This window comes from Gymnogyps californianus, chromosome 7 (assembly GCF_018139145.2).
Source record: "Gymnogyps californianus isolate 813 chromosome 7, ASM1813914v2, whole genome shotgun sequence".
NCBI classification, from domain to species: Eukaryota; Metazoa; Chordata; class Aves; order Accipitriformes; family Cathartidae; genus Gymnogyps; species Gymnogyps californianus.
The window spans coordinates 893,103-919,812 of NC_059477.1; the positions used below are offsets into that span (position 1 = coordinate 893,103).

Sequence of the window (26,710 nt, forward strand, 5' to 3'; positions counted from 1 at the left end):
GCGAGGTATGGCTTATATGCCAGCCTGCTCCTGCTGTTTGAGAATGACCCCCGCTGCCTGTTCAGGTACTTCAGACCCCATCACCCAGGAGAAAAACCGCTTACCAGCCAACCTGGGCACATCGCATACAGTACAGCAAAACCCAGGGTGTTCGCTACAGGAGCTCTAATCTGGATCCTAACAAATGGGAACACCCGGGACACAGGGAAACCTGGGGCAGGGAAGGACCAGTGCAACACAAGAACAGAAGTCAGGGTTCACTTTCTTTATAAAACAGGCAATATCTGTACAACGTGGCCACAGCCACAGGTGCCTGGCTGGGATGGCAGGAAATTTAATACCAGAGGTGAAAACCTTTCCTGTCTCTTTTTTTTTTTTTTTTTTTGGACACACGAGTCTTGCATCTGTGTTGGATCATGCATGTAATTGCAAAGCTTTGGTGAAGCTGGAGGACGTTAGCCGTCAGAAACCCGCCTGTCCTTCGGGGCGAGGGCTGCCTTGCAGAGATGCTGTCGGGGACTGCTGAACCGTGGGAGCCAAGCGACAGCCATGGAAGCAGCCTGGGTTTCCAAAAGCCTGGCAAAACGCACCAAAAAATGCACTCAGTTAACAACAGAACTGCAAAGACTGGTGCGATGGAGAGCTCGCTCCCTGGCTTCGTGGCAAAGCGTGGGATTTGCCACACGAACATCACACCTTCAACACAGCAGCCTGGCTGGCGATAGAGAGCAATCCTTTTTTTCTTTCCAGAGCAACAGTTAGTCTCCGAATGCCATTTAAAAGACAGCAGCAACCATAAAAGGCCCAAACCTTTCAAAGCTGACTCTCAGTAAGATGTGCAGGCAAGGATGGGCAGACACTCACCCCACCAGGGAAACAAGAGCAAGGAGGTCGGGTGGGTAGGATGAGAGACGGCAAGTGACAAAGGTGCTCGAGATCCTCCAGCTGACCAAGAGCCACACAACTCTTGAACACCATGAGATAAAGACGAGGCGACCCGCATTGCAGCCCAGCTTGCGCCCGTGCCCTGGGGAAATCTGCCCTCCGGCCCTGCTGCCTGCTACTGCCCTCCCCAGGCCAGGGATACCTCCATGGAACCGGCACACTGAGCCTCGGCAGGGGCAGGATGGTGGGAAGTTGATAAAAAATAATAATAATAAAAAAAAAATTAAAAAAAGGGCAAAAAAACCCAGCTGAGCCAAAGCAACCAACATCGAGAGCAACAGCAGGACACGTGTGGCAGGGGGAAGGTTTGTTATCTGCAACTTGAAGGCAGCTCCTTCCCCAGGGAATAGTCCTGCTTTGTCCATTCCAGGCTTTCTCTCCTAGAGACAGAAGTCACCGCTGGAGGCATGAGGGTGATCTGGCAGCGCTTCTGCCCGGGGGTGCGGCTGGCAGGGGGGAGCCAGGCTCCTGCCCAGCACCGGGCGGTCTCCGGGGGGTCCCATGGGAGAGCTGGGCAAAACACAGCCGCTTTCAGGCTAGGAGAAGAAAGAGAAAACAGTGTTGAGGCATTTTGCAGTGTTTTACTAGTACTGGTCGGGCCGATGCCCAGAGGAGGCTGGCAGGAGGGGGAGCAGGTCTGCTCCTGCCCTACCACCCTCAGGGTACAGGGGCTTAGCAGCAAGCCCATACACGTCCCCACACCTTCCCCCAGGTCCCCTCTTGCAAAAGCCGACCCGTCGCTTCATTGACAAGAGGCTGAAAGCACATAGAGGGCAAGTGCATCCAACCTCCTCAGCTGGCCCTAATTTTCACCCACTGACCCGCTAATCGACCTTTGCAGAGCCTGACCAGGTATCACAGCCCTGTAGCTCAATCGTGAAACCTATCTGGGAATCACGGGCACTTGGACTGCATCTGAAGCAAGCACCTGGGTCTTGCACCCTTGCTGCACTCCTCCTGGCAAGCCAAAACCACGCCAACCACATGAGGTGGCCACCAAGCTCTAGAGATGTGTCGGGGCTGTTCCTCACTGGTCCTACAAGCTCCCAAACCCCTAGGCAGGGCCAGAGTGAAGGTCTTCAACAGAGCTAGAAGGTGCCTGGTGTATCGAGTTGGAGGAGATGGAGAATGGGAGGACCTGAGGTGCAGGGTATGGCCTTCAGGAAGAAGCAGAAGATGCTTTGACAGCATCTGATGGCCCCAGAGGTTAACACAGAGATCCCTGTGAGACAGCAGGGCACCCTTCCATAACAGAAGGTGTCTGGCACTGAGGGACAGTAATTGCCAGGGCAGGGCTCGGTAAGCAGGGAGGCAGGACAGACCCACTCTAGACATCTCACCCTGCCTGGTGGTGCCGCAGGCTGGGGAAGCGTCACTGCAGAGACGGGCTCCTCCAGGACCTAGACCAGCTCTCCACGCTACCAGCCCCAGCCCGGAAGGTTGATGGTCCTTACAGACATGCATGGCATCTGCATCAGGGAGAGGGGCAAGGGCCACGCAGCGTCACTCCCTATGCCCTCCCCAAGCAGCCCCGGTTTGGGCTGTTGGCCGCAGTCCCAGGGGAGTCACTTGCGAGGACAGCCCTGAAGGGCACCGTGACACTCGGATCCAATGCTGCAGACCTCCCCTTGTGATGCCGGAGGGCCAGCAGCAGCCAGATGGGCTCTCAATAGGGGTTGTGCACAGGCCAGGGGACACTTTGACAAAGGAAAGACCTTATGGTACAGAAGATCTTCATCTCACACGTGCTTTGTACCACCCATCAAAGCCTACCAGCACATGGCTGGAATTACTCCCTGTACAGAAATGGCAATTAAACAAACCATATGGAAATCAGACCCAGAGACAGCCACCTTCTAAAGGGAAGAACCCACGCACTCTGCTCTTTTGCTCTTCAACCCTTGGTGCAAAGAAAAGCTCCTGAAGTCTTCCTTTCTGGCCATGCACCAGCTAGAGCAAGGCGATTCCTCTCTACCGACCAGACAGCGCGTGCCTCCCCGTTCTGAGACCCCCCAGGAAATACCAGCGCAGAAAATACTGAGCATGAGAGCAGAGAAAGGCCCTTACCCTGTGCCTGCTCTCCTGGCTTAGCGTGGAGGCATACGTCCCGTAGGAGTTCACGGGAGTCTCCGGTGAGCTGCCGATGCTCCCGACGTGCCCTGCAGCTGAGCTTGGAAAAGGGTGCTGGGGCACAGAGTGAACAGGGCTCAGCTGCTTTTCGGGAATAAGCTGGTATGAGGAGAGGGGGAAAAAACTGGAGTATGGAGCCATCTCTTCCTGGGACCCCCCGCTGCCCACAGTTTCCATGCTGCATAATCCGTTCAGGTTAAAGTGTACTGTCGGTGTGCCGGGCCCTGGACCCAAGCAGCCCTGGTGCTGGGAGATCAAGTCTTCGCTGATGCCATAAAAACCAGGCTGAGCTGGGGATGCCAGGAGTGGGGAAACGTAGTCCTGCCACGGGCTGGGGCTGCTGCTGGGAAGGAGTTGTGGAGCGGAGTCAGGGCTGCGGCTGCACAACCCGTTCATCAGCAAGTGACGGTGTTTCGGCTGGCTGGGTGGTCCCACGCGGCCCGGGCACTGGCTGGGCAGGGAGAAGGACCAGCGAGCATCCTCTTGGGTGGGATGCATGGCCGGGAAGTTACCCTCCAGCTGCCGAGCCCTGGGTGGCTCCTGCGGGCAGGGGGCTCCTGGGGGTGAGCCGGGTGCCTTGTCCCACGGGGTGCCCCGTGCCGGTTGGAGGAAGCGGAGCAGACCCTCCTCCCCAGCTGGCCTCCGCTGTGAGCCATCGGACGGCTCTTCCTCCTCAGCCAGCTCTGGCAGCAGCAGGGGCAGCTGCCCCGGCACAGCGTGGAGGGGCTGTTCCCACAGCGGAGCAGGGGGCTGGCCCGGGGCGATGCCGGGCTGCATCACATGCTGGGGCAGGTACTGCGAGTCCTCATTCTCCGCACGGTCCTGGTACGTAGCAGTGCCTCCACGTGGGCTCGGGGATGTGCCTGGCAGGGGACAGACCTGTTGTCCTCCGTCGTGCTTGTTCACCAGAGTGGCATGGATGTAGGAGAGAATCTCGTTGCTGGCGAGGCAGTCGTTCAGGGACGGCGTGCGGTCCGGGTCCATATTGACCATCACCATTTTCTCATCCAGCAGCAGGAGCTCCAGGTCCTCAGCATTCAACCCCAGGCCCTCCAGTGCACTGAAGAGCTCGTTGTTGGAACAGCTCTCGTCACTCTTAATTGAGAGCGAGTCCAGGGTGGCCAAGAGAGGGTCCTCCTGCTGCAAATCCACCAGCTCCTTTTTGAGGCTGTCCCCCCTTGAAGAAACTGGAGCAGCGCCCATACTCCAGGCATCTCTTCCTACATCCAGCAAGGACACGTCCTCGAGGTGGTCCACAAAACTGCTGCTGAAGGAGTGGTTAGGTGCGGGAGCTGGACGGGAGGCGTACGCCGCCTTGTCCTGTCGCATCACAGCGCCCAGCAGAGAACTGGGGTCAACGCTATTCTTCTGGGAGCACCCTCCATGGCTGTGGGAGGTCTTCTTGGACTTGCTGGTTTTCCCTTTGCTCTGGAAAGGGTCAGGGAAGCCCGGGAGAGGGTAAGCGCTTTGGTATAAGAGCGCCTCTCCTGTAGCAAAGGTAAAGGGAAGATGCATGGACCGTTTCCGAAGGTGCTCTCCTCCTTCTTCATCTCTGCAGGGCAGGAAGAGGAGACTGCGGCTTGCATGTGCACAAACACACCCCGTGAAGTGCTTCTGCAACGGATAATTGTGATTCCTGCAAGCCAAAGCCCCTTTGCTACGACCAGCATGCATGTACCGAGCAGAACCACACACATACACATTTACGTATGCATTTATGTACAAATACACACACACACACATATTTTTATATATATGCACACATAAACCCACACATCTTTAGCATAACCAAGAGGATACTTAAAATGCAAAGGGTAACAGAGCTCTGCCAGACAGAAGTCACACCTTTGCCCTGCTCATCTATGCTGCAGCCACCCCTTAGGACAGGGATGTCGGGCTGCTGCCATACGGCAGCCACATTTGAGGTCCTTGCTGTTCCTGCACCCACGTGTCCCCACAGCTGCTGGAGAGCAGCCACCAGTCTCCCCAGGGTAAGTCTGGACCAGTGCCCAGGACACCGGGGCAGGGATGTGAGGTGCAGGGCACTGCTCAGCGCCCTCCCATACTTGCGGGGTGGCCTTGCAGAGGGGGATGTGGCTGAACAGCATCAAAGCACAGTATCCTATGGCTGCTCCTTTGGAAGGCACAAGAAGTAATGACGAATCGAACATCCTGCCCTGCTCCGGGCATCCCAGAGCCCACACCAATGGAAAAAGCCAGCCTGTCCCCATCCCAGCCTGGGCCGACCCAGATGACACTTACACGAGGGGTCTCTGCGTGACAATGATGTACTCGGGCTTGCCATTCTTGTAGACGAGCCGTGCGTTGGCCTGCACCCACTTCCAGTGATTCTCCTTTGTCAGCAGGCGGAAGACCGTCAGGCCGCTCTCGCCCGTCTTCATCACTGCCGGGAGGAAGCACGCGTGCCGAGGGCTGTCAGCACATCACCAGGGGCAGAGCTGCCTCTGGCGACGCTCCCGTTTCCAGCCGAGATAAGCAGGTGGGGTTACAGCAGTAGCATGGCTGGCACACGCAGGGGACACCATCCCAGCTAAATACCCCTCACTACACTCCACCCCAAGCTCCCTGCAGTGACAAGAGCATCACAGCAAAGCATAAAGCAAAGCATCCTATGGGGAAAGAGCTGCCGGGCTCGACACGGCAGCCAACGGAGCTGCCCGTAGTCCCAGCTCGCTCATCAGCCTCAGAGGTGGCACAAGCGACCAGGGAAGGGAGACTTACTCCTGACATGGTTCTCGGCACAGTACAGCATGTCGGCAGCGTGGATGAACTGGTAGCCGGTGCCGCACGTCCGCAGCTCCGCCTCGGTGTAGCCCAAAACGATCTTCCCCCTGCGGGAGACCGAGAACGCACCCAGCTCAGAGGCAGAGCCGGGACGGGGCATCACCCAGGCAGGGTATGGAATGGCAGGCTGGAAGCCTGCAACATCACCCCTCAAATCAGCTCTGCTGCTTACTTGGCATCGCATGCCAAGGGGGTGAAGTCCAGCTTGTGCTTCGTCCTGAAGATCATGTTCTTGGTTCGGATCTGCAGGATGGACGTGGGCTGCAAGGGGGTGGAGATAGCGAAGAGAGCAAGCTGGGGTGGCAGTGCAGACCCGTCTTCAGACCTTTTGTTCTGCCCGTGAAGGAATTTCAGCCTGCCTTGAAGGTTTAAAGCCTGGGAAGAGAAGAAAAGTTCAGTGTCACACAGAAAATTGGATGGAGAGAGAAGAGAGGGAAGAGAGCTGCAGGGAAAGCAAGCCATCTCGCTGCAGAGTTGATGCAAATAATCCCTTGTGACTTGTCCCTTGCAACTCCAGTGCTCCCCACTAACATAAGACAGAGGATCAAAGGGATGCTACGCTGAGCTCCCCACAGCAGCAGCCCACTGCTTTCTCCCCTGCAGCAGCTCACTGCTGGGCCGGGGCTCGGACACACAGCGGCTGCAGGACCAAGCACATGCTGCAGTGGCATCAGGGCATTGTGCAGTGCACGAGCTGCTTTGCATTTTAACTGAGCTACATCACAGCCCCATCAGGGATCATAGTATTGCTTCTAAACAAGGGACAATCAGGACTCTTCGTATCGAGTTTCCAGACTAAAGTGGGATGAGAGGGAGAAACAGGGTCGTTACGCCTGTGGTTATGAAGGTAAGAACCCCATTAACTTGCAGCAGAGAGGAGGAGGGATGAACACCAACTGCTTGGTCTTGAGACATGCGTTTAACACAAAAACCTAGTAAAACATGTGGAGGAAAAGCACTTTTGTTCAAGATTCAGCATCTCTGAGAGGAGAGGAACAAAACCCACACGGAGAGGTTGTAGGTACAGACCAAACCTATGAAAACCAGCAGAAATATCTCCTTGGTGAGACAGGCAGGTGCTGCACATGGCAGAAGGGTCTTTCAAGGCCAACTGTTATGCTTCAGCAGTGGCACGAACCCCTCGGGGTGAGCCCGCACCCCTGCTGCTGTGGAGGTCACAGCGCGGGTCTGTACTCACCAGGAAGCCGGAGGAATTATCCAGGAGGCAGCGAAAGCGGCACACGAAGCTCCTTTCCAGGAAGGAGGAGTTTTCTGGGGGCAGCTGATCCGGCTTGTAGGCGACAGCAGAAGAGCCGAGACTCTTCCCTGCTGTGGGAGAGAGGGGCTGAGAGAGGAGCAAAGCAAAGATCCACCCCGCCTCAGCGAGGGGAGGCCGGAGGTCCCCAGCATCGGGCACTGCAGCAGTTTGCAGAGCACAGCAACAGAAACGTGGGGAAAGCCACAGCGTTTGGATGAAGCCATGGCTTGGGCCACAAGGATGCAAACCCCACGCAAGCGGTGGGAGGGGAGCTGGGCTCCCCAGCGTACGTGGGGAGCTACACGTCTCCTGCCAACCAGGATGCCTGGCTCCCAGCCTGCGTTTACCTTCTGGAGAAGGCTCACCCTCGGGAGCGTGGGGTGGGTTGAGGGCCCAGTGGAGGTTGCGTCTGAATTCCTGCTGGTCCTCCGTGTGGATCAGCTCGAAGACGCTCTGGTGCATGACATCCGTCTAGAGGAAAAAAGCAAGGCGCGAGCGCTGCAGCCTGTCCCCAGGCGCCAGTTTTCACGTCCCACCCGGAAACAGCCCGTCACCTCCCCAGTTGACCGTATCTTACCCAATTTCCCTGGTGCTCAACTAGGGAATGAATGCTCCCTGGCTGAATGAGGGTGGACACCTTCCACCAGAGCTGATGCTGGTGGGAACAGACAGCACGTCTGGGTCTAAGGACCACTTGCCCATGTTGGGCCAGATCTCCGCCTCCCCCCTCCGCCACCATCCTAAAGAGCCACTAGCATCAGCAATACAGCTCCCCTCTGACACGCTCGTCCCCATGACATGGTGTCCCTCAAAATCCTAGTGCTGACTTATGGGATGAGATGAAAACATGGGTTTGGGAACAAAACAGCAGCAAAGCCACCCCATCCCTACACTGTTCCCGAGAGGACAAGGCACCTGCTCCGGGACTTGCTCCCTCTGCCCAGGTGAACAGTCCTCATCTACCCCAGATGTTGGGGAAAGCCAGCTGCGTGGGAGCAACACCAAACCACAGTAACTAAAGGAGTGTAGGTAAATCCCACTTCCCTGTAAATCTGACCTAGCACCTTCCGGATTACCTGGGTGCCCAGATAACCACAAAGCATTGGAGCCTTATGGGATTTACCAGGGGTCACCCAGCAGAGCGGGTGCCCAAAGGCAAACTGGGCAGGGAACCCCAGACATCTCACCATGGCATTACACAACAGGGCCATGAACCTCATAACCTGTCACCGTGGCTGGCGGAAAGCATCTGCGGGCTAGCAAAATTGCTTTGACACCTCCCAGTGACCACGTCTGGCAACACGGGTCCAAATCCACAAGACCAAGGAAAAGCCCCATGCAACCTCCCGAGACCCTGTGATCCCTGCAGAGCTTCCTCCCTGCAGGGAACTTGGGGCTATTCTCCACCAGCAAGGAAAAATCCACTCTGCAAACCCACCACAGCGAGTCAGAGGTGTCCCACCAACCTGATGAAATCCCAGATAGTCCTGAATTGTATGCGAGGAGTAAAATATCAGTCCTTCCGATGTCACCACCAGCACGAAGCCGTTGAGCGCCTAGGGGAGAGAGGAGATCAGCAGGTACGTGTCACGCTCACATCACCCTTTTCTAGCAGGACGGCGAGTTCCCTTCTGCTCGGACACTGGTCACCCAAGTCCTGGCTGGTCCCAGCTAGCAGGCAGCTCAGCCACTACCCCACCAAGAGAAAGGTGTAGGGCAGGAGACAAAGCACGGGAAGCCCTGGAAGAAAAGGAAGCCCTTCCCAATGGCATCTCGCTGTCGTAACACTGGGTACTGCCCCGGCTCTCACCAAATCCTCCGATGCACGGTTCAAGCAGCTTCTTGGTTTCACACCCTTCCTGCAGGACGGGAACAGCAACAGAGACCTCCCATCCTTGCAGTTGCCTCTATGCACGTACCTTGCCACGGTGCCAGAGCACGTGCACCAAAAACACAGGTTTTCGCAGACCTGATGAGTCTGCTTTACCTAGCAGAGGTCAAGGCCTGCAGCTTATTCTCAGATTTTCCTCTGCTCTGCCTTGCTTGACTAAACTCCACCGACTGAAGGCTGGCTGGAGAAAAATGGGGATCAACACCGGCAGAGCTGTGCTCACCAAGAAAACAGACGGTACCTTCTGCTGGGTTTCTCTGAGGTCATGTAGCTCTTCCATACAGCTGCCCGAGCGTATCCTAATCCAAACCGATGGAAAACTTTGCTTCCATCCCGGGAGGGTTCGCTCAGACTCAGATTTGGACATTTATACTCATCCTATGCGAAGAGCAAATAAAAATCTCAGAACTGCTTGCAGAACGAAACCGGACACCATCAGGAACTGGTCCATTCTGGTATTCTGGTGGAAACAAGCCTTTCTGACAGCCTTGAATCAAGACAGCATTTCACGTCGGCTGCATTTAATGTTGACCCGTGTCTACCTGGGTGGCTCCGCTCACGTAGTTCCCATCCTCCCCACAGCCCGGGAAGGTCTTGGCAGCCACGGCATGTGGCTTAGGACAGCGTGAGGCTGGAAAAGCCGGGGGATGTTCAGTGGAGAGCAAACCCACCGCAGATCACTGCGTGCTGCCAGCGTTGGCTGGGCATTCCCTGCTGCTGCTGCTTGGCTCATGTGGATGGGGATATTCCTGCTGTTTTGGGAGAAACCTGCCCAGCTCCTGGCCTCGTTTGCATCCCTCCTGTCCTCCCCAGGTGCCAGAGAAAGAGGCCTGGAGAAGGACCGTGGTGTGCCTGCCTGGGCTGTCCAGGGCAAGGAACAAGGCCTACAAAGGTGCTGTCTCCCCTGCCCGCTCCCTCCTCCCGCATCACTCACCCTGCGGTCAAGATGGCCAGCCCAACACTGCAAAAGCCTTAACCAGTGAAAACGGAAAAGGTGAAAGCTGAAGCATAAGAGTTTGGTTTTTGAAACCGTAGTGAAAACATCTGATTTCTGAAAAGCCATTTTCTTCCAAAGCAAGAGGGAGGACAGGCTGGGTCTGGTCCCTGGACTTGGGGGAAAACCACAGAATCGCCGGTTGACCTCAAGAGTACCTTTTCCTTTCGGCAAATAAATGACTCACCCCAAACTCACACCCGACGACAACCTGCTGCAAGGCACTCATCCAGCCCGCACAGCACCATCCTTCCAAAGCACCACATGGCAGCGAAAGGACCAAGCATCAGCGTTCATGGGGGAAAGGGATGTCTGCAGCCACCCGCGCTCCCAGCCACGCTCCTCTTCCTCTGGAGCTCTCTCTCTGCGCGGTGTACAGATTTACACAACGCTAACAGCCCGTCCTGGAGCACGTACTCATTCATGCACGCCTTCCACCCAAACAGGCTGAACGCTGTGCTCTGTTTTCACAAAATAAATACTCAAGCTGCTTCGCCCATGCAGGTTTGAAGCACTAAGCCCTCCCCACAGAAAGCAGCAAATGCAGCCATCAATCTGAAGTTTCCGATGCATCTTTAATGCTACACAACTTACATATTTTACAGTTCACTGGCCCTTCCATCCTCTCCTCGAGTTCCAGGACTGCAAAGGGAGCATTGCGTTTCCTGGCAGGAACGGGCTGGAGCTGCTCAGAGCCTCTGTCTTCCTCAAGAGGGGCTCATTCCTACCAGCTTAACAAATTTGGGAAGTAATTTCGGTGTTTTCTTTGAGCCAGCAGCCCCAGGGCTGGCAGGACAGGACACAGGAGAAGGGATGAGGGTGCTGGCTGACAGCGTCCTTTGCACCTGGAGATCCATGAAGATTAGAAGGTGCAGAGGAGCTTTCCTACCAGTTTGGGAGTGCAGCTGCTGTCCCGGGAGCCCTGGCGTTTCATTCCTGCTCTCTGGCACCAGGCAGGAGCTGATAACGCAGAACAACATTGCTAACACAGGCGCCGGCAGGATCCAGGGCAGCACCTCTAAGTGCTGCAGGCACGCAGGCACTGTGCCAACCTTTGGGGAGCAAGCCTCTGTGGCACAGACCCCACTGCTTTGAAGACCGTGTCATCACCTTGCCAGGGCTGGGAGCAGGCCCACAGGAGTCTCCCCCTGACCCCGAGCGGTAGGCATCACTCTGTGACTCGGTTTCCCCAGCTCTGAAGTGATCCCGCTAAGACTTCCCAGTAAACACCTTCAAGCCCATGGTGCTGCCTAAGAGCAAAGGCCGTGAAAACCCAAGAAAATCACCGGTTTAGCTCCCCAGAAGCCGAACAGCTTTCACCGCCCTGACAGCACCACCCGGCCACCCCTCCCGAAGGGCAACGGGACACTCCTGCCAGCTCGAAGCAGGAGCCCTCTAGAAGGCAGGGGTCCTCCTGCAGTGTGGACCCCAGAAGCCCTATGGCTGTCCAGAGCCAAAACCATCCTATACCACTAACCTGGCCGCAGACAGGGAAGCCACAGTAGCCAGCCCTGGCCTGCTTCCCCCACGTCGTAATGTATAGACGTCAGGATTAATTAGGGTCTAGCGCGTAGTCTCAGCCAAGTCCAGCTATTGTTGCCGCCAACTCCTGTTTCATTGTCCGGGTCTGGTGTTTCCCCCCCTCTCTCCTTCTGTTTATTCTGGGCACAAACGCTCTCTCTATTATACTGGGGTTGATCTCAGTGTGTGGGAATCTGCTGCAGAGGTTAATTAGTGCTGCCAAACGCACTTTAACCCTTTGAGCAGCTTCGGAGGCATTGCTGTGCCGCGGCGGGAGCAAGCAACGTCTTGCAGCACTCTGTCCTTCCCTAACTGCACTGACCAGCAGGCAGATTTAATACCCTGCAGCCAGCGATGTGTACCTGCATCGCTCTGCGCCTGGGCAGAGGTGGTCCACCCAGTTCTCAGCCTTGCTAAGGCCTTGGTCCCTTTAGAGGGATTTTCATGCTTTAACCTCAGTTTAAGTTACCTTCCTCTGCTGAGATTGCTGCTGGAGAGAGCCTTGGCGGAAAAGGACAGACCAGAAAAGTAAGGCTGGAAAATTAGAGGAGGGGAAGGGAAAAATCAGGGTGGACCAAGAGAAGAGACAAAGGAAGTTCGGACGTTGAAGGTGACAGACCAGGTGGAAGTAGTTTTATAAACATGTAGGAGCGTTTCCCTGGGACACAGAGGCAGGTCCTGAGCCCCTGCCACATCCAGCATCACACAGACGGACCCCTGGCAGAGTCATACTTAAACCCAGAGCTTTTAACACCCAGCTTGGTACCTCTAAAAGGATGGCAGCAAACTCTGGGAGGAGTTGATGAGCAGGACATCAATCCCCAGCAAGCCCTGCTGAAGCACGGTTTTGTTATATCCACAGCACAAACCCCTCAGGTTTTTGGTTATTAACCAGCCTGGCTTTAGCATTTCTCTCACTGAGATCCTGGCTCCCCAGCTCTCAAGCAGGACAGTAATTACATTTACTGCTGAGCGAGCTTTTGGGTAGGAGCTGGGGCTGACCAGCATGCTCGCCCCGCTCTGGACGACAGCCAGGCAGGGCACAGTGCTGCAGCCTGTGCCTGGGTGCCAGGCGGGGAGGGAAGGGGAGACCTGCGTCCTCGCAGGACGTCGCGCTGCTGGAGCCTGACCTCTTGCTATTCACCGTGCACAGTTTGTAGACAGAAGGTCACCTCCTGGCGTCTCTGAATAAACTATGGAAGCAGCAGGCTCAGCCCAACCATGCTGCAGCATCACCAGCGTTGCCTCCAGCATCACCAAAGGAGCCAACGATATGCCTCTTGCAGAGCTCCCGGTATACATCCACGTACCCTGTGTATACGGGCTGAGCATATGGCCCATCAGCACCCATCTATGTACTCAGTGTCATGCATCACTGCCTGAAAATCAGGGAAGACGTCCATGACATTTTCTTCCCTGTTTTCACCAGCATTTGGACAACATCCCTAAGTCGGGACCAGTGTGCCCATGTTGAAAACCCCACTCAAAACGTCTTGCTCTGCTTGGCTCCCGTGTTACACCTACGGCCCATTTACACCCGAGGGCAGAGAAGCAGAAGAGCTGAATCTCTATGCTCAGAAATTCAGCACTGCTTCCACCAAGACGGAGGGTTTCTTACACACGGACAATTTACAGATGGCAATTTTCTCCAGGCAGGATGGGAAAAGGAGGGGACAAGCAACACAGTTTCTGCCCCAGGGACCCGAAGAGGTCTTAAACCTCTGCTCAGTCAGAAGCACTATGAGCTACACCGCGTGAAATCACTGCTTCACCAAAACATCCTGCAATCCATAACAGAACAGCCTGCTCTTTGGGTAAAATTCAAAGGAGCTGGAACGGGGACAAGAGGAAAATCCCTTGAAGGCGTCTGCCAGGGACAGGTGGCCAGCAAGGAGCACTAACCTGTACGATAACTAACCTGTAGGAGCAGCTCGCCCTCCGGTACCGCTGCCGAGCCCGGAGCTGGTCCGTTGCTGCAGTCTCCATCTCTCTCCGCTTCTTTAGCACCGTGATTCTTTAGAGCAACTGCACGAAGCAAAGGGAAGGGACTTCAGTGCTGCAGTAACACAGGCAAGCCACCACCATGAACGTCTGAAAGGTGGACCTGGCTGCAAAGCTGGACAATGCTGTGCCAGGGGAAGCTGTGATGTAGTCAGCCCTTTGCTTCACCCACCCCTCAAAAGAAATGATTTTAACAGGACGTTTCCCCAACCCCAATACCTTCAACTGCCCTCCCCCCCCACCGCCAAACCTTTAACAACCTACAAGTAAAGAGCAGTTAAAGCCAGGGATCATTAAAGCAGATAGGCATCAGCAGAATACCTATGAGGTCCTGTCTTTACCAGCGGTTACCTGCAACCAGTAGCACAAAAGGACCTGTTTAGTGAGCTCACCACCTGGAAATCTCTCTTTATCATTTAGCAATAGCAACCACGGAGGTCCCCAGTCCTGGTCTAGACACAGAGTCAATGCCTCACACCACCCCTTGCAAACAGCAAGGGCCAGCCCTCGGTGCCAGCCCACCATGCCCACCCCACCGGCTCTCGGGGCATGGCAGCAGCTCTGCTCTTGCCGGGGGAGTCACTGCACCCAGCATTTCTTTGCGATGCTGAACTAGAACGGATCAGCTCATGCATGCCCTGACTCTGCAAAGGACAGCGGACCAACAGCAGCAAAAGTCTGCCCTACACAAAAGGCATCGCAGCAAATCCCACTCTTCCAGGATAAGGAACATGCCATTTTGAAGGGTACAATCCAGACAGCCCAGTCAATGATGTCTCGTTACAGTTCAGCAACATAGCCCGTTTATTCAAGCAAATTAAGGCAAGCCACAGCTCACAGTGGGAGAAAAACAACATGGAAAAAACACACACGAATACAAACATAGACACCCGAGATCACAGGCAACCTAATAGCGATCGATGCACGATAAATACGGATGAGGAAATCCATCACCCCGTTTAACTCAAAGATGTGTCTGTAAATTTTGTACTGTACTCCCCAAGAGAACAAATCCTGGGGACATTGTAGGGTGGATAATATTTAAAGAGTAAGATGACAACAAGCCTGTGCATGGCAGGCCTTTCCAGGAGACAGTGGAGATTGCAGCAAAGCCGGGAAGCTTCTTGCAAACACCATGAGGACAGAGGACGGCATTTGGCCGCTGGCAAACCAGCTGCTCCCACCGGTACCTGGGAGGAAAGGTGTGAGGCACCAGCAGCAGCTACCACTGCCCGGTGCGCTCCCCTGCTCCTGCTCAGAGTAAGCAAAAGCTCTTTTGAATTTGCCTTTGCCAGCTCCTGTGCTACATGTGCCAAGGAGCTGCCACGCTCAGATGTGACGGGAGGATCAAGTGGACCCTGGAAGTAATTTATCACCCCATAAAGCTGTCAGCGGAAGCAAAGCCACGAGCCGAGACAGAGCAGCGAGTCAGAAGGCATAAGGCACCAGCCACCAGCGTGTAAACGAAACCAGGCTCTGTAACGCTCGGCTCGCCTTGTGCTTTGCCAAAGCGGCTGCGGAAACTCAGCTCCTCCATCCGCGTGGAGCGGATCCTGAAGGACCTCAGCGCCTGCATGCAGAAGCTCGTGGGCGAGCAGCTTCCCAGCTGCTGCGAATGGCAGATGCTCCAGATGCATCTCTGAGCCTTCCAGGACCACGAGGTCTGAGTCTGAACCCAGCAGCGCCCGTGTTCACAGGGCGGCCGCGAGCAGAAGGACCGGTTCGGTCTCCAAAGTGGCGTCCCCCCATCTATCAGCATTTCTCTGCTGGGAAGGCAAGCACATAGCAAAGGCACGCCGCCCCCTCTTCCACTGCCAGGGCTCACCTTCCATCCCAAAGTCCTCCGCATCCTCAGTGGGCATTTGCCAAGCACTGGCTCGCAGGTGGGTGGGAACGAGGAAGGATGCTGCCTGCAGAGCCTCACCGGTACGCGCGTGAGGCTTTGGGGACAAAATGTTCTTCCACCAGACACAGGACCATCCCAAAGATTGACCCTGCTCCATAACTAAATGCAGAGCATGTCCCGGTTCTAATATTGCTTTTAATTAAAAGAAACGAAACTGATACGGCAGCAAAACCCCTGCTTTTGGGAGGTCCGGGAAATTCCCCTCGGGCTCAGCCTGCACAGATTATTTCAGGAGCTATTCAAACACCGACGGGCCGACAGCCCGGGATTAAGGTTACAGCACGTGTTTGTACAACAGCGGGTCAGTCCCGAGCATGCACACCCTCCCTCGCCCTGAACGCCGTCCCGCTGCGAGCACTGCTGCCCAGGGACCGCCCTGGGTCCCCTGCCTGGGTCGGAACCCAACAAGCCTGCAGAAAGTCCCGGGCATGGGCAGGCCATCGGGCAGAGCAGCGTGCAAGGACGGCGGCCGCAACACCCAGGCAGGGTTCTGTGGTGAGGATGGAGCAGGTTTTTGGCAGCGCCCTTCCAGCAACTCGCTTTTCTGATCCCTGGGAGCAAAAAGTAGGAGCTATGAATTATTAAAGGTCTTCAGTCCTCCTCTGCTAGCTCCCAGACTGCTGCGCTGGAGGTACAAGATAAAAATAAACCTGGATGATAGAAGAGCAGCTAAAGGGTGCTGCCCTCTACTCAGAGGTCTGGTTTAATGGTTTGATATTTCCCTGCAAAAGGAAAACTTGATCACAACCGCTGCCTAAAAATAGACTTTGCTATCAGCATCTGGGCTGCTTCGAAGCTGTGGGGCCAGAGGAAACACAAGTTAAAATCAGAGGATGGCCCACTGTCCTCCATGCGGACGCCTCCCACCAAACCCAGCCTGCTCCTGCAAACAGGATCGAACCACCGGGGCCGAGGGGCTGCTCTCGTATAAAGCAGAATCCCCGCGGGGGTTTTCCCCGTGACCTTCACCAAACAGCACGTTTTCCATCCAAGCCACCCAAGGAACCTCAAAGATGACCCGCTCTTGGCTGCGGACATCTCAGGCTGGCCTCCCGCCTGGTGTCTCCCAGCTTTGTCTCTCCATAAATAGCCCCACGCGCCCGCGGGTCAGCAATTCAGCAGAACTGTCACAGCACATCAGGCTGACGGAGCGGAGACGATCCGGGGAGCTGCCGCGGCATCCTCCCCTCCCGCCCGGCTACCCCGGGGAAGGGCAAGGCAGGAATGGGGCGAGCTCAGCACCGAGGGAAAGGCGGCCTTCCCCACACAGCACTTGCCTTCGCGTTGGGCAGGGAGACGAGGTGCAGTCTTTGCCCTCGCTGCGTAACCGGGGACAGGCATTTGCGGGGCGGGCAGGGAAAAGAGAGAAGCGGCTTTTCCTGGGCTCCCTCACTCTGGCAACCAGCACCACCTTTGCCGCTGGCAGCTGTGGAAGGAGGAAGATGAGGAGAGAGAAGCTGGTCACCTGAAAGCAGCAAGGCTTGCACATTTTTCCTGCTATTTCTTCAAAGGAAAAAAAAAAAAAAACAAACCCTAAACAACAAAACCCCAAACTTCTGCCAGGACCTGTAGGCTATTTTGCTGCAAAAAGCCTTTTAGCTGAGAGGAAGAAAATCTCTCCCCGCCTGGCCCCACCTCTGAGGAACGAGCTCCCTGCCCGCATCTGCCTCCCCACAGGAGGAGGATGCTTTCCGCACCGTGGCGGTCCTCAAGCAGAGGTGCCCACGTTGCTCGCCAGGTCCCTGCTGCCTGGCCCCTGTGCTGTCACCCCCCCCGGGGAGCAGGAGGGCTGGGGGGGGACCAACGGGGGTAGGTTTCCTCCTTCCACCTCCAGGACGGCGCTTCCCCCGGCGCCCAGCCTGGGAAGCCGTTTCACGTGACGCCGAAGGGACACCTCGCCGCCTCCCAGGTTTGCCAGTGAACTCCTGAACCTGTCAGGGCTTTGCAGACCTGAGAAATCTCTGCACCAACAAGCGGGTATTAACATTTTTGAGAGGATATCTCCCAGCCCCCTTCCCTCCACACAGCAAAACCTCCGGGCAGGAGCAGAGTTTCGCATCGGCCGCTGACGGCGAAGGAGGGAAACGAGACGACTCGGTCCCAAACCCACTCCAGGCGTCGATACGAGGAGAAGCAGCAGAAGGAAAACCAACTCCTTCACGGCTCTTCAAGAGCAGCGAGGGGTCGTGTCTCCCCACCGCTGCTGGCATCATTTAAAGGAGGGGAGAAAACACTGAACCCAGCTGCAAGTGATGGCAGGGACATCTGCATGGCAATTATTAGCCTGAGCAGGTCTTGGCGGGGGAGAGAGAAGAGGAGTTTTGGTCATGGTGCTCCCTGCAAACATTCTGCCGTAGGGCTCAACGCCCCAGCTATCAGTCACTCTCCGGGGGAAGGAGACCCATCTTCCCCCACCCCCTCTCCAGACCCAAGACGCTCACGGGCAACCTGCAGCTCTCCGCTCGGTACACCCCCTCACATTAAATAACCCTCAAAATTCTGCACTTATTGCAAAGAAAAAAAAAAAAAAAAAAAAACTCTTCGAGTTTCTTTGAATAACCGATTTTTCATTTAATGACTCTTCTAGATTAAAATTAGATTAAACAGAAATGTGTTTTTCCATCAATATATTCTTAAAAAAAAAAAAAAAAAAAATAAAAACAAAAAGATGCTGACAGCTCACCCCCCAGCAGCCCCCCCCACCCCCCCCCCCCCCCCCCCCCCCCCCCCCCCCCCCCCCCCCCCCCCCCCCCCCCCCCCCCCCCCCCCCCCCCCCCCCCCACACCTTCTCCCTCCAGTGACCCCAAACCCCACTCCCCCACCCCCCACGCGTCTCAGAACAACCGTGTCTGAGCATGTCCCATCTTCGACGCCACGCTCAACCTAGCTAAGCTGCGTGCACGACACTGCCCCCCTCTCCCCGATGGCATCTACGCTTCACATGCCAATCTGATCGTTGCTTTATTTTACATTTTTACACAAGCTTATTTAACTATTTTAAGCAAAAAAAATACTTAGTTATTTTTTATTTTTTTTTTTTTTGATATGACTGAGCTTTTACAATCAATTATTCACTTCACATAAAAATATTCACAGATGTACAGCAGCTTTCATATAGTGTTTGAAACTTAAAAAGACATCATAAAGTGAGAGAAGCGGCAGAGATTTGCTGACCCCAGCCCTCCCCCCCCCCCATCAGCGTCCCCGCTCCCCATTTGCTAGCACTGGCAAATATTTCTTGAGTTTTTTGCTTATTCACAATGGATACTACAGTTTTACTTACCATTTCATAATACGTGCCACAGCTCCCCATTGACACAAATTTCATTAAATAGATCAATTACTTATCCCTTGCCTGAACGGTACGGATACACCACCTTCCGTGGACACGTGTGGTGAATAATGGACGTCCTGTTAAAAGATCTAATTGCACTTTTAAAAGCAAGGAGGCCTTGCCCACATGTAGCTTTCTGTTGTGTCACCAAAGGCACTTGGGTCTCAAAGGGAGAAGCACGTGCAGAGGTTTAAACAAGGACAAAGACGACAAGGACCTGCCAGGCTTTCCCTTCTTCTTGCAGCATCAATAGCTGTTTGAACTCTCCTGCTCCCACCGCTCGTCCCCCAGGAGCTTTAGGTGTGCATCATCCCAGCCCGAAACCTTAACCTGGAGTTTCTTGCCAGCTCCGCTCCCACGCTTGCGTTTCGAAGGAGCCTCGAGAGACGCCGGTTGCTTGTAGGCAGCAGAGCAGGCAGCCACCGAGAGCCCAGTGTAAACCCCAGGGACCTCCGACAGCTTCCTACCAGCCACTCTCACGAGAGCCAGGGAGAAATATTTGGCAAGGAAAGCACGCAGCAGGAAAACTGCCTACCTAAGGGAAGTCACAAGACTCTCCCAGCTTAAATTGCTCCTCCAAGGCCAGCTCATTACCTAGGCAATTAAGAGAGCAGGGTGATCACAGGACTAGGCTTTCTTTTCTTAAACCGTCCCTTAGGCTTTATTGCTACAGCTATCTGCAGCACGTGGCCGAACAGCTCATAAGGTGGGAGAGCAGACAAAGTGAACAAATGAGCAAGGTTAGTCACCTCTAAACAACCGCACGTCAATAAATGCACGTCCCAATCTCTCGCCCGCAATCCCTAAGCAGAGGTTTCAGGGGCAGTTATATGGTCTATAATAACTATATAATTTAAAGCACTTTTCCAGTCTGACCTGACTGCCAGGGAGCAGCTTAGGCACTTTTTGGGCCATCACAGCTCTAGCAATAACTGTCTGGATTAGTACCACAGTTTAAAGGGTTAGGCTCAGGCCTGAGGCCGCACATCGATCCTACAGGTGCCACCTAAGATTTTAAGAGGACTCCAGGAAAAACCCCAAACTCTCAACACCCGCAGGAGTGTTATTTTTTAAAACACGTGGGAGAGGCAAACTACTTAGGTTTTGGATACACGACACTAACCTTCTGTATAAAACATACCATGCATAGCTCAAAACCACATACAGCCCAAAACGAAGGCTGCCTCTACCCTCTGATCCACGATGACAGACTGTGCAGCTGATAATTCATCTGGAGCCAAAAATTTCTAACGCCACAATACACGCCAGGGTATTTTCCTCCTCTCCTCCCAGCCGGCGATGCATCTGAGCTGCCCAGAGGCCATGCTGGCAAGCCCAGCTCTCCGCGTAGGATGCTGCACACAGGCAGAGGTGCACCTGCATCTCCAAGGAGCCCCATTTCAAAGCAGAGGTAGCCCATTACTGGCTTACAGCAAGGCTCAGCAGCGGGGTTCAAACATGCACCTCTTGGCACCACGGACCGAGCTTTTTTTTTTTTTTTTAACCCCTCTTCCTACAGTTTATAAACCCTAGACTTGATTCAGAGCCTCGAGAGAAATCCCGTGAAATGATCGGGGAACAGCCGGAAAAGCCGTGCTGCGTTGTAGCCCTCCGGAACAGCACAAGCCCGTGAAAGCCCAACTGAGATCAGTTCGGGTGACCGCAGAGTCCTGGCAAAACCCTGGTGCGCAGGCACCTGGGAACAGAGCCACGCGGGCACAGGTCTGTGACAGGCACAGGACCCCCTGGGGACACCGAGCTGGCCCCCAAGGGCGAGCAAGTGCTCGGGGCGGGGGGGGGGGGGGCTAGCTCTCACACCCCAGAAGGGCCAGGCCGGCTATAGGACAAGCAGCACAGCTTGGACAACCTTCCCAGCACGCTGCAGGAACAAACTGTGAGAGAGACTTCTCCGAACGGAGCTCTTGCTCGTTTTGAGGTCTGCCAATTGACTTCCCACCAGGCGTTTAAGTGGACCAAGCAACACAGACGTTATCCGACAGCCACCCGACGACGTGCCTTCGAGGCATCTTCCTTTTTTGCTAACAAATCGCCATGCAGGGCGAGACCCAGCGACAAACCTTCCCCTGGAGCATCTTCCCTTCTTCTCTCCCCCTTTCCAGAAGGCGAGAAGAGAGGCAGAAGAAATGGGGACACCCCCCACCCCCCCCATAAGCCAGCAGCGTTTGCCAGGCCCTAGCATCAAGGGGAGCAACGGGGAGGGATTAGAGGGGAGCAGCCTGCCAGGCACCGCCGGGCTAAGCTGCCGGCACTCATCTGGTATGACGTGCCGGGCAGACCCCGGCGCGGTGGCACCGGCCACCCAACAGCAGGACGTGGGGTAGGGGAAGAGGGAGGGGAGGATGGCAGGAGCGAGGCTGCTCGGCAGCTTGGCTTCGCTGCACCGCTCCAAGGATGGTCCTCGGCATCAGCGGGGAGAGAGGGAGGAGGCTCCCTAGCTCGGGGGAGATGCAGACCACCGCGCTTGGCTCCTCAGCTCCGGGCAGTGGCAGCCCTGCAGCACGCTCCCGCCTCTACTGAGCCACGTGCGCTGAAAGAGCCTCCTGCAGAGCAGGGAGGAAGGTTAAGATGGTGAACGAGAATTAAAAATATTTGTCTCCCCAAGGGGGAATAAAGAAATAAGACATTTTTCCTCTACAACAGTCCCCCAAAGAGACCTGGATAGGAAAGGAGAAGGTAGAAGCCCTTAAGTCAACTTGCACCGATACTTGGATAGGACCCTCGATTTGGAAGCCAACTTCAGCTCCTTTCGGTCCTCCTGGTCCAGGCTAACGGTGCTGGGTTTGGGTCAGTGCTGCTTTACCCAGCAGGACGGGATGTGGGATGGGGAAGGCTGGGCTCCTCACTGGAGTCCACCTCTCTGCCGGGACATCTCTCCCAACGTCTCAAGTCCTCCCGTGGCCCTGCTCCCCCACCTAAGTTCACCTCTGTCATGGCAAGCAGCGTTCCCACCGACAGAAAGCATTTGTATATGCTTTGAGCTGCGAAGCCAGGCAACGGGGTAAAAGAAAGGCACCTGGGCATCTCACAGAGGACAGCAGCGCTGCTCCATCACAAGAGAAGTCTCTTCCACCCCACCACGGATCAAACCTGGCACACTGGGGTGTGCTTCCTGGTGGCACCACTGGCTCCCCACCATCCTCGTCGGCCCTGCGCTGTGCCACAGGAAAATCTGCTGTCCTGGGGCGGGCACTCGGCAGTCCCGGGCACTTCTCTGCATTATGTCCTAGGGGCCAGAGGGTCCTTCAGACGTCAAAATCAGAGAGAACCTCCTGTCTGACGTCAGGACGCCTGTCCGCACAACTTGCAGCCCAACACTTGTCTAAACAGTCTTATATCATTATTGCTGTACCAGGCAAAAAGCAGTGCTCCTTCCAGGAGGAGACCATGGCCAAGAGCTATCATGGCCCAGAACCCTCCTTCCCCAGAGACGCCGAACACGCTCTGCAACTCCTGGCACTAAACTGCTTCCCGCTTTGTTAAACCGCAAAGATTTGCCAGACTGCAAAAAAGGAACAGAATTAATAGACAAACACCACACACACATGGATGCTCTTGTCCTTCGGACTTCCAAAGACCTGCAGAAGACCACCACCTGGCATCAGGGGCTTCCCAGCAGAGACACCCAACCCAGTACTCGGCACGTCAGCCCAAGGAAATGTTTGTTTAGACAAATAACCTTGCTTAACCAAGCTAACGTTTGATGATCTCTAAACCACTCCAAAGATCAAACAACAAAACATTGAAGAGCCCTAAATCCTTTGATTTCTATCACCTAACTGCAGGCCTTTAGTCGTGCCCCCAGACACGCAGAAAGGGAATAGGGACAGTTTCACTTGAGGCCTTATAAAGTACAAAAATCCTCATGCACGAAGGAAAAACATGTCTTTTTAAAAATCAAAGACCTCTTGGCAATATCTCCCCAAACCAATGTTCAAAACTCCGCGGTTCAGGTAAAAGCACGCGCAGATGCTTCTCGCACGCGGTAGCTCGGCCATCTCCCACAGCTCAACGGCAGGTTTGCTTCCAGCGCACGGCTCCGTCAATCCACCCCGACCTGTGCGGATCGGCCGCTGCAATGTGAACGCAGGTAGGTGTTTAACGAGAGCTGTGAAGCCTGCTCTGCATCTTGAAGGCTTTGTCGTGTGGCCAGAAGGTGATCGGGAGCCTGAAACAAAATGAGAGAAGCTCCCAACGGTTTTACCAGTGACCAAGATCTAGAACCCACCTGCTTTTTAATCACTTAAGCCCGGACAAATTGCCCCATACACCAGCTACGCATAAATCAAGATGCCGAAATAAAATTTAAAAATAATTAATTTTCAAATAGCCAGGAGAAGGAGACATACAACGAACTATTTAAGGCTGGAGAAACGGCAGCTGGCATAAACCTGCTGGGTGAATTGCTGTCAGCGATCATCGGCACCAGCTGAGACCGGCTCCAGGAGGACATGCTGCAAAAGATGCTGCACCTCACGAGGCACAGCAGCACACCCCACTTTTCGCCCTTGCTTTTCCTTGGTCTTCTTTCAGGGAGCGCTCAAGCAGGGACACACTCGAGCGAGGGAGATGCCAGCTCCTCCTTCCTCCCCGGTCAATACGAGGGTTTGCGCTGCCTGTTTCTGAGCTGCCTTCTGGCAGCTCTTGGGGCGGGCTGGCTGCTCTCAATAAACAAAAAAAGACCCCAAACCCCTTGCGTTTTCTGATCCGATCTCACGCGGGACTCGCCAGGGTTCGGCAGCTGAAACAGCCTCCTTGGATCCCCTTTCACATATCCAAGGATGCCGAGCGGGAGTCGGAGCACGCGAGCTCGCCCGGCTCAGCAGCAGGCAGGCAGGCAGACCCCCTCTGCCCCTCCTAACCCTGTTCCCTGACAGACTGAGGGGGGAAAAAAACAAACAAACTAAACACGTGGATGACCAAAAAGAAAAAAAAAAAAAAGAAAAGAAAAGAAAAGGGCAAGGAAGGAATAAGCAGAGTATTTTGAAGAGCAGCCTTCCAAAGCTGAACTTTATCTCAGCTCCAGCACAGCTTGTCAGAGAGCAACATCGCTCCAACATTCACACTGAAAGGGACTAAAGTCACTTAAAATAATTGGATTTTGTAGATGGGCTTGCCCAGAGCTCCTTTTAAAGATTTTTTTTTTTTTTTTTTTTTAAGCTGCAGAAGAGACTCAAGGAGGTCTGCAATCACTATTTGCATCTAAAAAGATGAGGGTTTCCTCCTTCCCTCCCACACCTGAATTACTGTGACCTGCCTTAAACCAGACAGAAGCCAGGTACCATCCCATAGCTCCAGACACACTGATGCGCTCAGTGGTCGGGAAGCTGGCGCCACGAAATTGAACCAAATGGAATGACAGAAAAGAAGAAAAAAAAAAAAAAACAAAACAAAAAACTGAGAGAGAATCTCAGAACGGGATTTCCCAGTTTCTCACAAGGCAAAACCAAAGTAACCCACCGTGCCAGGGACGCAGGAATGGCAAACCCCGGGACGCACAGCCCTAGCAGGATGCTCGCAGGGCAAGGGGACCGTCCCCACCAGAGTCACCCTGTGCTTGCCAGCCAAGCTTGTGTGGCGTCCCGGCACAATCACCCTGGAAAGGACGACAAGCCCCAGAGTAACTTCTGGTGCGACGCTTTGCAACAAGACCAGCCATTTCAAAACCGCCGTTTTAGGGAATCGCTACCACCCCTCTGTTTTATAAATTCTTTAAGCGGCGGACTTTAAATTATTAATGTTTCCAGGGAAGAGCGAGACCCGCACTGGGCCACGGATTCCCACCCCGCGCAAGAACAAGCGTGCTTCAGAAACACCAGCACCACGCTGGTCCTCCTCTGCTTCAGAGCATCGTCGCAGACGATGGGTTTCGGGCAACACGTTCAGCGTTGCAAAGGCTGATGCAGCGGAGCTCCTTACCAGGGCAAAACTAGTGCAGAAAACACAGCCGATACAGTCAAACAAACAAATTGACCTGACGCTGCAAGGCAAACAACTCCTCTCCGAGGCCATTCATTTTTCATTTCACCTGCTTGCCAATCCTGCAAGCGGGGTTTAAAAGAGAATGGAAAAGGGGAAAAAAAAAAGGGGGGGGGGCATTCAATACATTCAATGATTTGGAGTTAAAAAGAGAAATTATGGTGTTTCTGAGGTCATATGCAGCATTCTCAAGCCACTGCTACTTCACCAGGAAAATCCAGGGCTGCCTAAATACCCTCCTGTGGGCTCCTATTAATTACAACAATTATAGCCCAGTGGAATGCAGACGTGCCTTTAACAAGGTCTATTTTAAAAGGTTCCCAAATAAACTGTAACCACATCACAGGTAATTACTATTCATTGTCAGCACACTGAGTATTTCACCCGTCTACTGTAACTTGCGCCGTGAAACTTTCCAACCGGGCTGCACAATACGCCGCTACCCTCGCAGCTCTGCCTGCCAAAGCCTCGGCCCGCGACCACGCCGAAACCCTCCAGCCAAAACCTCGATTTTCTACTTCAGGAAAAAAATCAACTCCATCTGCCCCCATCCCTCTCATTCCAAGCAAGCGCGAGGTCTCCTTTTGCCGAGGCGCAAATGCGTCGCGAGGCCTTGAGGCTTGGGATTGCAAACCAAGAAAAGCCGGTGTTAGAAAGGGAGAAGAAAGCAATTCTAGGGGGGGGGGGGGAAAGAAGGGGGGGAAAGAAGGGGAGGGGGGGGGAAGAAGGGGGAGGGGGGGGGAAGAAGGGGGGGGGGGAAGAAGGGGAGGGGGGGGGAAGAAGGGGAGGGGGGGGGAAGAAGGGAGGGGGGGGGGAAGAAGGGGGGGGGGGGGGGGGGGGGGGGGAAGAAGGGGGGGGGGGGGGAAGAAGGGGGGGGGGGGAAGAAGGGGGGGGGGGGGGGGGGGGAAGAAGGGGGAGGGGGGGGGAAGAAGGGGGGGGGGGGGGGAAGAAGGGGGAGGGGGGGGAAGAAGGGGGGGGGGGAAGAAGGGGGAGGGGGGGGGAAGAAGGGGGGGGGGGGGAAGAAGGGGGGGGGGGGAAGAAGGGGGGGGGGGGAAGAAGGGGGGGGGAGGGGGGGGGGGAAGAAGGGGGAGGGGGGGGGGAAGAAGGGGAGGGGGGAAGAAGGGGAGGGGGAGAAGAAGGGGGAGGGGGGAAGAAGGGGAGGGGGGGAAGAAGGGGGGGGAGAAGGAAGGGGGAGGGGGGGGAAGAAGGGGGGGGAGAAGAAGGGAGGGGGGGAGAAGAAGGGGGGGGGGGGAAGAAGAAGGGGAGGGGGGGGGGGAGAAGAAGGGGGGGGGGGAAGAAGAAGGGGGGGGGGGAAGAAGAAGGGGGGGGGGAAGAAGAAGGGGGGGGGGAGAAGAAGGGGGGGGGAAAGAAGAAGGGGGGGGAAGAAGAAGGGGGGGAAGAAGAAGGGGGGGGAAGAAGAAGGGGGGGGGAAAGAAGAAGGGGGGGGGGAAGAAGAAGGGGGGGGAAGAAGAAGGGGGGGGGAAGAAGAAGGGGGGGGGGAGAAGAAGGGGGGGGGGGAGAAGAAGGGGGGGGGGAAGAAGAAGGGGGGGGGGGAAGAAGAAGGGGGATGCTCCCGCCGGCGGTGCCCCTTACCGCTGAAGAAGCTCTTGGCGCGGAGGTAGCCGGCGCTGAGCCGCAGGACCGACAGCTTGTCCAGCCCGGCCACCACCTCCTCGGGGAAGGGCAGCAGCCCGGCCAGCCGCTCCAGCTCCCGGTTCAGCCGCTCCCGGTGCCGCTTGGAAGGGTTGGAGGTGCCGCCTTCGGCCGGCCCCGGCCGCACCCTGCCGGGCAGAGCCGCGTTACCGAGCGCCGGTCGTGTCATCTCCCCCTCCCCGGGACCCCTTCCCCTTACGCCCCACCACCACTCACGCCCGGGGCACCGGCTTCCTCCGTTTGCGACCCGCGTACATGGCCGGGCCCGGGGACAT

At 55.4% G+C, this 26,710-nt stretch overlaps 1 protein-coding gene across 1 annotated transcript; it reads right to left on the reverse strand.

The window, feature by feature from the left end:
* Positions 1-1,277: 1,277 nt before the first annotated feature.
* LOC127018172 (aryl hydrocarbon receptor-like) lies at positions 1,278-26,710 on the reverse strand. The gene is made up of 11 exons (XM_050899597.1): positions 26,652-26,710; positions 26,376-26,563; positions 13,463-13,569; positions 8,605-8,694; positions 7,486-7,609; positions 7,079-7,209; positions 6,053-6,255; positions 5,818-5,927; positions 5,338-5,479; positions 3,013-4,627; positions 1,278-1,481 (listed from the first exon to the last, which is right to left on the reverse strand). Exons 1-11 carry the CDS (start codon positions 26,708-26,710, stop codon positions 1,326-1,328), a joined length of 2,925 nt encoding a protein of 974 aa, XP_050755554.1. The 3' UTR covers positions 1,278-1,325.